The sequence below is a fragment of the Dromiciops gliroides genome, chromosome 4 (genome assembly GCF_019393635.1).
Source record: "Dromiciops gliroides isolate mDroGli1 chromosome 4, mDroGli1.pri, whole genome shotgun sequence".
Taxonomy (NCBI): Eukaryota; Metazoa; Chordata; class Mammalia; order Microbiotheria; family Microbiotheriidae; genus Dromiciops; species Dromiciops gliroides.
Window position 1 is genome coordinate 443,024,548 of NC_057864.1, and position 12,235 is coordinate 443,036,782.

The 12,235-nt window shown below is 34.9% G+C and overlaps 1 protein-coding gene across 1 annotated transcript in view; it reads left to right on the top strand.

The window, feature by feature from the left end:
• The first annotated feature begins 1,291 nt into the window (after window positions 1-1,291).
• Window positions 1,292-12,235, top strand: part of SYCP1 (synaptonemal complex protein 1) — a 97,187-nt gene continuing 86,243 nt past the window's right edge. Inside the window, exons 1-7 of the mRNA XM_044003546.1 lie at window positions 1,292-1,399; window positions 3,585-3,669; window positions 3,818-3,861; window positions 4,053-4,106; window positions 6,128-6,292; window positions 7,050-7,117; window positions 8,257-8,330. Of these exons, the coding sequence (XP_043859481.1) occupies window positions 1,292-1,399; window positions 3,585-3,669; window positions 3,818-3,861; window positions 4,053-4,106; window positions 6,128-6,292; window positions 7,050-7,117; window positions 8,257-8,330 (598 nt within the window). The remainder of the gene's footprint in view (window positions 1,400-3,584; window positions 3,670-3,817; window positions 3,862-4,052; window positions 4,107-6,127; window positions 6,293-7,049; window positions 7,118-8,256; window positions 8,331-12,235) is intronic.

Sequence of the window (12,235 nt, forward strand, 5' to 3'; positions counted from 1 at the left end):
CCCAAGGTCTCGCGAGACATGGCTGTCCGCGGTTATAACTCTCTGCCTCCCCGCCCTTCCCGCACACTCAGTGGCAGTTGGGAACGTGTAACCGTCGAGGCAGGCACGAGGCATTCCCGCCTTTACTGAACCGCCGTGGAAGCGGCAACGGCCTTTGTCCTTTTTTCTCCTCGCCAGTGGGCATCAAATCCACGGTATGGGGACATCTCCATCGACCCTCCCCTCCTCCACCGGACCTCTCCCCCACCTTCATCTCTTCCGCCCCTTCCCCCACTGCGCCCCTCCCCCCACTTTCATCCCTTCCGCTCCCCCCCCCCCACTGCGCCCCTCCCTCCCCACTGCGCCCCTCCCCCCACCTTCATTCCCGCAAGTTCTTTTTCCCCAAGGGAAGAATAGGGAGTTGGGTGCGGAGAATTTTAATAGGAGCGCAGATTAAGAAAGAGAAAGGCCCTTAGGCCTAAAGCTCACCTTCCAACCCCTACTGTTTTACAACAGTCCCAAAGCCGAGAACCCACAGTAGCCAGTGGTGTGGCTGGGATTTAAACCCGGGCCCTGTCATTGCCAGGTCCCCAGACCTTGCTCTTTCGACTTGTCTCCCATCTACCCGGGGCTTCAAGCAATAAGCCTGCTGTATGCCAGGCATTGTTTCGGAAGCTTCTAGAACGAAATTGTGATGCTTGGAAATTTGACCACAGCTCTTTGGGATTATGATTTTAGACTTTTAATCAATGGTTTCCCCCCAGACTAGGAAAGCTACTTTAAAAACGTATGAAGGGAGCTAATTTTTTGATATTTTCCCACAAACAATGCCACTCTATTAAAAAACAAAGTCAAAATTTTCCTTCCATGCCACCGACGAATTTGTTTGGAAGTGAAATAAATTTGCTCATCTGTTGTTTAGCATTTCCTATAGCTCTGAAATTTGGGGAGAGGGGAGGTGTATGGTTGAATCTGTCAGAATTTCAGGCCATGTGGTCACGTTTTGACTTAAAAACTACGAACAGTAAAAGTTTTGTAAATTTGGATGTTTCAAAAAAGGTAACAGAAATTTAGCTCTTTCAAGGGCTAGGATCCTGTGATTCCGGGTATATTTTCATTTGCTGCGTAGTTGTCAGTTTAGTGCTATGTAAATAGTCTATTCTGTTACTTTACCAAGCAAGTACTGCCCTCCTGACTCTTTTCGTAGGAGTTTTAATAGGTGATTTGTTCCAAAAGCATTTGTTACTTTTTTATGAAGATTAAACAATGTAGAACATTTTCATTGTAACTGATTTTTTCTGATTAGAAGGAAATGGAAAAGGAAAAGCCTTTTAAATTGTTTGTACCACCAAGACTAAGTAGCAGTCAAGTGTCAGCAGTTAAACCCCAGACAGTAGGAGGAGACCCTAATTTTTTTAAGGTAAGTATGAATATGATATTATGGATTTTATATTCCCGTCTGAAAAATTATGAGATTTAGTATATGTTGTTCTCAATGATGATATTTACCCAAAAAGGGTTTCCCCCCCTTTAAGAATGGAAGACTTTGAAGACTATATTCTGCTACAAGCAAAAGCATTTTGTGTATCCAACATGAATTTTCCCCAATGTTCTTTGCACCTATTTCAATATAAAGCCTTTCATATGTAAGTGTTGCTTTTAGACTAACTAGTAAATTCTATTTGCTACTACAATATATTTCACTTCTGAATGTATCAAATGAAATTTTGCCTTTTATCCAGCCCTGAAAATCTGTTGAAATACCAGGTTAAACACATTATAAGAAATCTATTCACTAGTCAATTGAACTGGATCTCTTCCAAAATTCACTCTACCCAGTGTAGAAGCTTGGGCTGTCCTCTGTTCTCTCTTTCTTTTCTTCTTCTTCTTCTTTCTTCTTTCTTCTTCTTCTTCTTCCGGGGCAATGAGGGTTAAGTAACTTGCCCAGGGTTACACAGCTAGTAAGTGTCAAGCGTCTGAGGTCATATTTAAACTCAGGTCCTTCTGAATCCAGGGCCGGTGCTTTGTCTACTGTGCCACCTGGCTGCCCCCTTGGTCCATGCCTGCCTACATCCTTTTCTAGATGTCATATTTCTTGAATGATACCCTTTACTGTCTTTATATTTAAAAATCTATATGCCTTATTGGTGTTGAGCCATTTTTCAGTCATGTCCAACTCTTTGAGACACTATTTAGGGTTTTTTGTTTTTGGCAAAAATAGTAGAGAGGTTTGCCATTTCCTTCATTGGCTCATTTTGCAGGTAAGAAAACTGAGACGGAGGTAAGTGACTTGCCCAGAGTCCCACTGCTAGTAAAAGTGTCTGAAGCCAGATTTGAACTCAGGAAGATGATTCTTACTCCATTCTATCTACTCTGTCTACTGCATCACCTTGATTTCTTGAAAAAAAAAAAATCTATGTACTTGCTGGATTTTAAACATGTAAAACCTCTAATCTTCATTCTAAGCTTGGGAGGCAGTATGGTACAGAGCTAGTTTCAGCATCAGGAAGACCTGGGATAACATTTTTACTTCTAAAGTATATTAGCTCTGTAACTCTGGTCAGGTCACTTAATCTTAAAATACTCTGAGCAAACTCTCTAGGACCATCAGTTGTAGAGCAGTTGCAGATCTATATTGGGAAAAATTTTCCTCTGGGATTGTCTTATATCAATAAAATTATATACATATACACACATACATACATACATATACATATATATATATATATATATATGTCTTATCCTTTTCCATAGTCATGCTCATAGTAAATAGATAGCTCTAGATATGGACAGTATGGCTATTGCAACCAGCATAGCCAAATTTAGAGAGGTTTCTCACCAGGTTGTCCCTAGAATGGATTTTTTTTTCAGCCACAGAAACTACTGAAGAACAGCCAAAAATTATAGAGAAAGAGTTATGATCTTCACCAGTGGAAAGTACACCCATGCCAATGAAATCAAGGTCTTCGTAAAGTATCAGGAGATTGAGGGTTCGAATCTCTTCATGGTCTCACATCTTGAAATATCAAAGTCAATAAGATTAGATTTATAATGGAAGCATGTAAATGTTTATTCTTTTTGTCAAATAGACATTTTATGATCTTCACTAAAGCTGTATGCCTCATTGAGGAATAGAGGTTACATTATATTTTCTAAAGATATTTCAGTAGAACACAAATTCTGGGAGGTCATACCAAGTTGGAAATACTTCAAGTACAAACCTGGTGATGGCATTTGTGTCTTATCAGAGAACTAAGTAAGCCAGTCCAAGTAAGCAAATATAACTGGGGTATGTGTTGGAGATCCAAAGATAACAATAAAACAACCCTTTTAAGGAGTTTACATTCTGATAACTAAGTTTATCAGAAGATTGCCAGAAGATTGTCCACTTGGTAATTAGTTTTTTTGGTTATAGAAGCTAGCAAAGACATAATTTTAGATGAGTTGTAATCTGTATCTTTAAATGGAGTACTTTACATTGATAAACATATCCTTGAAGCATTAGTTTAAGTATAAGGTGTGTGTGTACACCCATACACACATTATCTATCTATCTGTATTAAGGCTTTGTTCTACACTTAAAAGTATTTTGCTTTTATTTTTAGGGTTTTAACAAGAGTGTTGAAGATGATTTTGGTTTGCCTTTTGGAATAACTAAACCTTCTAAACGTGGTGAAAACATAGATTCAGGTGGGAGAAATATTTTAAGGATTAGAAAAATAAGACACAAACATGTTGAGCCTCGCTTACTCTGATAGCTAGTCATATTATTTAATGCAATTTAATGCATAGATATGAAATTTAAGTCTTGAAATATCAATAATGTTTTATCTTTCAGATCCAGTTTTGCAAAAAGTTAATTTTTTGTCCATGATTGAAGAGGTCAGTTAAATATATCGTCTTTTTCCATATAGCATAGTGACTGTACTACACTATTTAATTGTTGAATTGCTTATTTGAAAATGAGAAAATCAACTTCTGAGATATTGAGTTACTTTTGAGCTAGTATTGTTACTCTTTGACACCCATTAGCAATTTTATCATCTTACAGAAGACATTTATTCACTTTTCAGGTTGGTACTGAGCATCCTAACTTCTTAGAAGAACTAAAGAACCCCCAGTTTGAGGTCAGGAGTTCCTATATTAAATAAAAGTTATTTATTATTTTTAATATCTTCTCATAATAGTATTAAGGATATTTACAACTGATCTCCTTAATGTTTTAATGTAAGAAGTTTTTAAAAATTATTTTCTCTCTTTTTGAATTAATATCTTAGTTTTCTTTCTTTTTCCTTGGTACAAATGAATCTAATTCTTGTTTAGTGACTTTTTAGAGACAGGGTTTTTAAATCTAGTTTGATCACCAAGAACAGAAGAGCATAGGTGAATGCAATACATGGAAAGGAATAAGAATCAGCCTTCTGAATGTTTTCAAAGAAAGTGTATTGGTTTGTGGATGATTACTGAGTTATCCTACTACTGGGGTCATTTAAAAAACAGTTCTTTTGGAGTATATATGATTTTAGAACAAATACATATTTTATTTATGATAGTTAAATTTTGGAGACCAACAGTTTGATAAGAATTGTTTATGGTATAGTAATTATAGAATAAATGTAAGTAATGATACTTTATAATATGATATACAGAGTTAAAAGGAGCAGGTATTATATGTCTTTTTGGATTTTATCATATACTTTTGGAATGTAAAATAGTTAAAAAATCCAAATAGAACCCCAGTTTACATGAAGCTAGCATCTTAAAGTCACTATTGCTTTTTCTATACTATAATTTGTTTAAATAGTCCCATCCCATTTTCCTTCCCTAACCCCCAACTTTCATTCAACATTTTAAAAAAGTTCTAAAAGATTATGTATTCTGTTTCGTATCTAATTAATTTACTTTAAGCATTTTGATTAAACAAATTTTCTCAGGGCTTAAAATTCTAGAATTTTAGAGCTGCCTATATTAATTCCAGTAGGGTACAATACAGATTAACATTGTACTAAGATTCTTGAAGCACATTAGAAAAAGTCATTAGTTGTTACAGTTATACTTAAATGTTTAGAAATGTAATTTTAGGGGCGGCTAGGTGGCACAGTGGATAAAGCACCAGCCCTGGATTCAGGAGTACCTGAGTTCAAATCTGGCCTCAGACACTTGACACTTACTAGCTAGTGTGACCCTGGGCAAGTCACTTAACCCCCATTGCCCCGCAAAAAAAAAAAAGAAAAGAAATGTAATTTTATAAACAGAAATCAGTTATATGAACAATAAACAAAACCACAGCAGCTTGAAAGAGGATGACTGAGAATAAATTAGATGAGATAATTTGTCTCTAATATTAAGTAATGAAGGGACAATGTGGCATAGTGATGCCATGGGCAAGTCACTTAATTTCTCAGGGCCCCAGACAATTCTTTATTACTGTATTAAAGATACTACTAATAATTAATATTGATATATAATATTGATATTGCAGCTCCATGGTTCAGTGGATAGAGTGTTGGGCGTGGGGTCAGGAAGACCTGAGTTCAAATTTGATCTCAAATACTTACTAGCTGTGTGACTCTGGGCAAGTCACTTAACAGTTTGCTTCAGTTTCCTTATCTGTAAAATGAGTTTAAGAGAAGGAAATAGCAAACTACTCCAGTATCGTTACCAGTAAAACTCCAAAAGGGGTCACAAAGAGTCAGATACAACTGAAACGATTAAACAACAACAATATTGATACAGTGCTTTATAATTTGCCAAGTGCATTACTTATATTTTCTTAACTGATGCTTACAACTCTGTGAGATAGGTGCTATGTTATTATTCATATTTTACAGTAGAGACAACTGAGTCTGAAAGAGGTTAATTGATTTGCTCAGGATCACACAATTCTTAAGTATCTGAGGTAGGATTCAAACTTTGGTCCTTCTGGCTCCAAGTTCATACTCACCACACCATCTGGCTGACTCAGAAGAACTTCCATTTGTATTAGTGGGGGGAGTTTCTACATTGGAAATTCCTTACACTGATGAGCCATAGGTTTGTACCAAATTTAAATAATAAAGTTATTTTGGGAGTCATTAATATGTTTTTGTTTTAAGAATATTCAGCAGATGATGCCTAACTTATGGAACTTTTCAATAACTTTTTCAAGACTTCAGAGCCAATAAGCAGGGTTTATTCAAAACTATATAAAGAAGCTGAAAAGATTAAGAAGTGGAAGGTGAATATAGAATTTGAACTGAACCAGAAGGAGAAAAAGTTACAAGAAAATAGAAAGATTATTGAAGCACAGCGAAAAGCCATTCAGGAGCTGCAGGTATATTGGTAAATTTTTGCAAATGTAATTTTATAAACAGAAACTAATGGTAAAAAATAAGAATTAGAGCACTGAAATCTTACTATAACCCAGTTGACAGAATTGATTTCAGTTTAAAATTGGTTAGTATTGTTAAAACTCTTTTTCATTTGTAAATTTGTCCCATGGCAAGAATTTTGAAGAAAATGCTATTTTCAGGTTTCATGTATTTGGCTGTTATTTTTAGAAATAAAGCACAGGTGACAAAAGCATAGATTATTTTGAACAAATGATTAAGTAAACTATTAAACCTTTTAGAGGACTTTTAAGACTTCTATGTAAGAAATCTTTTTTTAAAATAAGATAAAGTAATCATTTGCAACATAAGATGATGGTGATATGACACAGAGCTGAACCTTTAAATATGAAACTATTTAACCATATCTTTGTAAATAATCTCAAAATTCAGAAATGCAACAAATTCTCTCTAGGATGTTTAGAAAAAAATAAAGAGGAATTTAAAAATTGAAATGGAGGGAATACTCATTTCATTATGTTGTGTATAGAATGATTCAGAAGAGCTTATTTAAAGTAAAGGAAATTGCTGTGCCTAGATAAGGTCCATAGAGCATGTCAGAAAGGGAAATATATGTTATTGAGGGAAAGGCTTATTATAGAGTATCATATAACTTTACTAGAAAATACCTTCTGGTGATTGTCTTTAATTATATTTCAATAAGCAAAATGTGAGAGAATTATTTATTTTTTTGTAAACTAGTTTGAAAATGAGAAAGTAAGTTTGAAATTAGAAGATGGAATTCAAGAAAATAAAGAATTACTAAAAGAGTAAGTAACAACTTCAATTTTAACTTATAAATATTATACTATTGAGTACTATGATAAAAGGAAAATCTTCCCTTTTCAACCCTTTAGCATCTTTTGTACTTAGCAGTGTCTTTGACCATAACACTTTTCTACATTTTTTATGAACATGACACAGAAAAATGTTAGATCAGGAGCAATTGCTCAGTGACGCCATAAACCAACTCTTCATCTAACTTTCCTGTTTCAGTCATTGACTTAACCTTTTCCTTCATCCCCCATTATAATCAGTTATGAAATCATGATTATCCCTTTGAAATGTCTTATGTCTAATCCTTTCTATGATCACTACAGCCATGACAATCCAGGATTTCATCTTCTCTGCATGGATTATTAAAACAATCTTCTAGATATCTTCTTTGATTTTAGTCTCTCCTCTTCTAATTCATCTAATTTCCTTTAAATACTACTTTCTATGTAAATCCTGTTATCAGAAACCTATAGTCACTTAGATTTTTTAAAAATGTATGGCTTTTTACCATGTTGAATCAAAATTTCTCTGTCCTTCAAAACCTAAGTCCTACTTCTTCCATGTTTCCCAGACTATTCTAGTTCCTATTAACCTGTCTTTCCTTTGTACTCCTAAAATATTTGTAGTCTGTACTATACTTAGCATTTTATTATGTATGACTTTGTGTTTTGAGCTATTTCTTATATGTTTGTCTTCTTTTTCCAATTTGATTGTAAATACTTTGAGATAAAAACAAGGTTTTAATCTTTTGTATTCTCCATAGCACTGAAAATATAATAAGCATTTAATGAATACTTTTTGATCCATTGGTATGGTTGACCCTACATTGGGCTCTGCTGCCAAATGGGATCTAGTAGCTTGGTAAATATGAGAACACATACTATACTCATGCATCATTGGAAGTAGTTATAAAGTCATCATCTTTTTTTCATAGGTATATTCAAGCCTCCTTCCTCTCTGTCATGTTTCTATCTATGAAAGATGTGGTATGCTTCAAATATTTCATGTTTAGAATTTTTTGTAAAAAATTAGCTTATCCATAAAAGCACATTCTTAACTTATTAATGGAAATTGAAATCTTTAGCCAGAACACACTTTTACAAAGGAGTTTTTTGTTGTTGTTGTTTTTAAGGAACAATGCCACAAGACATTTGTGCAATCTACTCAAAGAAACCTGTGCCTGGTCAGCAGAAAAGTCAAAGAAATGTAAATATCTTTCTTGTTTTATTTGACTTTTGTCAATATATGGTTTCATTATCTTTCCTAGGAAGCAATTTTTTTCCTTTCAGTAGCCAGTGTGATTTGAACAAGTTATATAGTCCTCTGACCATTCCATTATGTAAAAATTAATCATGTTTCATTTTGTTCCATATAATTTTTTTCAAAATTTTTTTGCATGATATTTATAGTTTTCTTCATCAAAATTGAAACCCGTTCTTCAGAATAACCTATATTGTCTTAAAGAACTGGGACCTCAAACTGAGAATGAAATACTATACAATGTGTGTAAAAAATGCACTAGTAGAAGTGGATGCATATAGGGGCAGCTAGGTGGCGCAGTGGATAGAGCACCGGCCCTGGAGTCAGGAGTACCTGAGTTCAAACCCGGCCTCAGACACTTAACACTTACTAGCTGTGTGACCCTGGGCAACTCACTTAACCCCAATTGCCTCACTAAAAAAAAAAAAAAAAAAGAAGTGTATGCATATAGTATGACTGTAGCAGAGGCAAAGTGCTTGTGAGAGAGCCAGCCAACAAGGGGTGTGTTGGAACCAGCTAATCCTAGCTCAAGCAAATTGTTAAAATTTCAGTGTAAGCATTTTACACCTTGGAAATAGGCAAATGCTACAAATCAGGAATTTATTGTTTTGTTGATCGTTTAAATTTAAGAAAGTAAGGAGAAAATGTAAATAATGCGTATTAACTCAAAAGTGTGTTCTACCTCCATTTTTTTTCATCAGAAAGCCAGTTAGACATCTATCAGCATACCCCTGGCTAACCCCATGGTTATATACAAGTAGAATCATGAGATTTAGTGGTGGAAAGAATAGATACCTAGCTACCTTAGTCTAACTCCTTCATTTTATAGATAGGGTAATTGAGGTCCAGACAGAAAAAATGACTTGCCTAAAGTTACACAGATGGTAAATAGATTTACATGTACTTTATTATGGTGCCTCCTATGTAGTATTTAATTAAATACCATGCTTATTTCCATTCTAAGCAGTGTAAGAATTATGTAGTTTTCTACTGTAAGCTCGTAAGATATTTTTAAACATTCTGGTGAGATTGTGGGAGACTATATATAGCAAAGAATACCATGGTATGAGATTTATGGTTAGAGAAGTGTTGTAAATGAATTTTTAGTACACCAGTAGATTTGTGAAATCTTCAGTTTGGACATTTCCTCCCATAATTCAGATTGCAAACCAACCAGCCATGTCTTCTTATCCTCTGCCACTCTTGACAATGTCTTTTCATAAATTTTTAACTTGACCCAACATACTGAGGCCTTTCTCTATGTCTTTTAGCATTTCATGGATAACAGTTCAGCAAGTGAGTTGTCTGCCTGCTATCTCTTTCTTTCACTATGTGAGTGACCCACCTATATTTCCATTCATACACTTGCTTGATGATGTTGTATATCTTGCTTCTCTTAAGCAATTCATTTAAAAAATATTATATATTTATTTTCCCTAAATTACACATTAAAATATTTTAAAACAGTGTTTTTTTAAAGTGTTGAGTTCCAAATCCTATTCCTCCCTTCCTCCTTCCCTTCCCCCCTTCCTTACCTATTACCTCCCTGAGATGGTAAGCGATCAGATATAGGTTATACATGTGCAATTCTGTAAAATATTCACATATTAATCATTTTGTACAAAAAGACTCAAATATAAGGAAAAAAGAAAGAAATAGAAAAATAGAATGCTTCAGTCTGCATTTGGACAATATCAGTTCTTTCTCTGGAGGCAGATAGTATGCTTTATAATTAGTCCTTTGGGATTTTCTTGGATCATTGTATTGCTGAATATAGCTAAGTCTTTCACAATTCTTTATCATACAATACTGCTGTTACTGTGTACAATGTTCTTCTGGTTCTTCTCACTTCACTTTGAATCAGTACTTGTGAGTCTTTCCAGGTTTTTCTGAAATCATCCTGCTTGTCATTTCTTATAGAACAATAATATTCCATCACAGTCATACAATACAGCTTATTTAACCATTCCTCTATTGATGGGCATACCTTTGCTTTCCAATTCTTAGCCAACACAAAAAGAGTTGCTATAAGATATTTTTGGTACAAATAGGTCCTATCCCCACCCTGCTTTGGATATATCTAGGATATAGACCTAGCAGTGGTATTGCTAGATGAACAGGCTTGCAGAGTTTTATAGATCTTTGGGCAAAGTTCCAAATTGTTCTCTGGAATGGTTGAATCAGTTCACAACTCCATCAATAGTACATTAGTGTCACAGTTTTCCAATATGCCCTCCAAAATTTTCAGAAAATAGGTGCATTTCTAAGCCTAGATATAGAAGCATGTGTCATCAATGGTGAGGAGATAGGTCTAGCTGAAGAGGTCATACATGAACTCATGTTCACATGGGTGGCATGGGATTATATTAGGGTATTCTGTGAAAGATAGTTTGGAATTTGTGCTTAGTCCAAAGGGACATGGGTAGTCATTATAGATAGTGCTGTGGATGTCCCATTTTTAACCTTACTTTTTATCATTATGCCAGATATCAAATTAAATCATCAGGACTGCCGAACAGAAGGTGGGAAAAGATGCCAGACACACAAAAATGGTGTGAACCTGTCAAAAAGAAGACAAGTTTTAAGGCTTATCATTCAGAGTCTGACAAGTGCCATGTCAGGGGATATTTCAGACTCATTTTCAAATAAAAAAAGACAACAGAGAATGGGGCGCTGTCCTTGCTTCCCGACTTATTTAAAATCTGTATAAATGGTCTCAGCCTTCAAAGCCTAAGCATCCCCTCTTGGAATTTTCACAACTAAATAACCTATCAATATTATTATTTTAACAAGTGACCACAGACCTCCCACTCCTTCATTGAGGAAAGCTTGAAGACTGTGATTTGGGAGGTGTGCCATTGAAGCTATAGTCTAAGGCCCTATTCATGGAGTTTTAATGAGCACTATGGCTAAATTTGAAAATTCTGATAGTACTTACACTATATCATAAGAGAAACCTTGTCAACATGAATATTTCCTTCTTCATAATAGTCTATAGAAACAGGGGGCTTGTCACTTTATAGGAAATCAGAAATAGTAACTGATTAGGATCAATTCATAAAATCATGGAAGGAAGGTAGGACCAGAGATCTAGGCCTAGAAGGGACATCAAAGACCATGAAATCTAACTGCCATCCCCACATCTTCTCTTTTTAAAGAAAATTTTTTTAGCAATTCTTTTTTTTAAGTGAGGCAATTGGGTTTAAGTGACTTTCCCAGGGTCACACATCTAGTAAGTGTTAAGTGTCTGAGGCCGGATCTGAACTCAGGTACTCCTGACTCCAGGGCCGGTGCTCTATCCACTGCACCATCTAGCTGCCCCAGCAATTCATTATTTTTTTTTTTACATATAAGGTATTTTATTTTTTCCATTACATGTAAAGATAGTTCTCAACTTTTGTTTATACAAGCTTTACAATTTCAGATTTTTCTCCCTCCCTTCCCTCCCTGCCCCCTCCCCTAGACAGCAGGTAATCTGATATAGGTTATATCTATATATCTATATACATATACATATACATATACATATATATACACACATATATATATATACACATAATAACATTAATCCTATTTCTGCATTAATCCTGTTACAAGAGAAAAAATCAGAGCAGTGATGCAAAACCTCAAAATAGAAAAAAAAAAAACAACAGCACCCAAAACACAAGAAATAGTATGGTTCAATCAGCATCTATACTCCACAGTTCTTTTTTTTTTTTCTTGGACTTGGAGATCCTCTTCTATCATGAGTTCCCTGGAACTCTTCTGTACCATTGCATGGGTGAGAAGAATATAGTCCATCACAGTAGGTCAACACTCAGTGTTGATGATACTGTGTACAATGTTCTTCT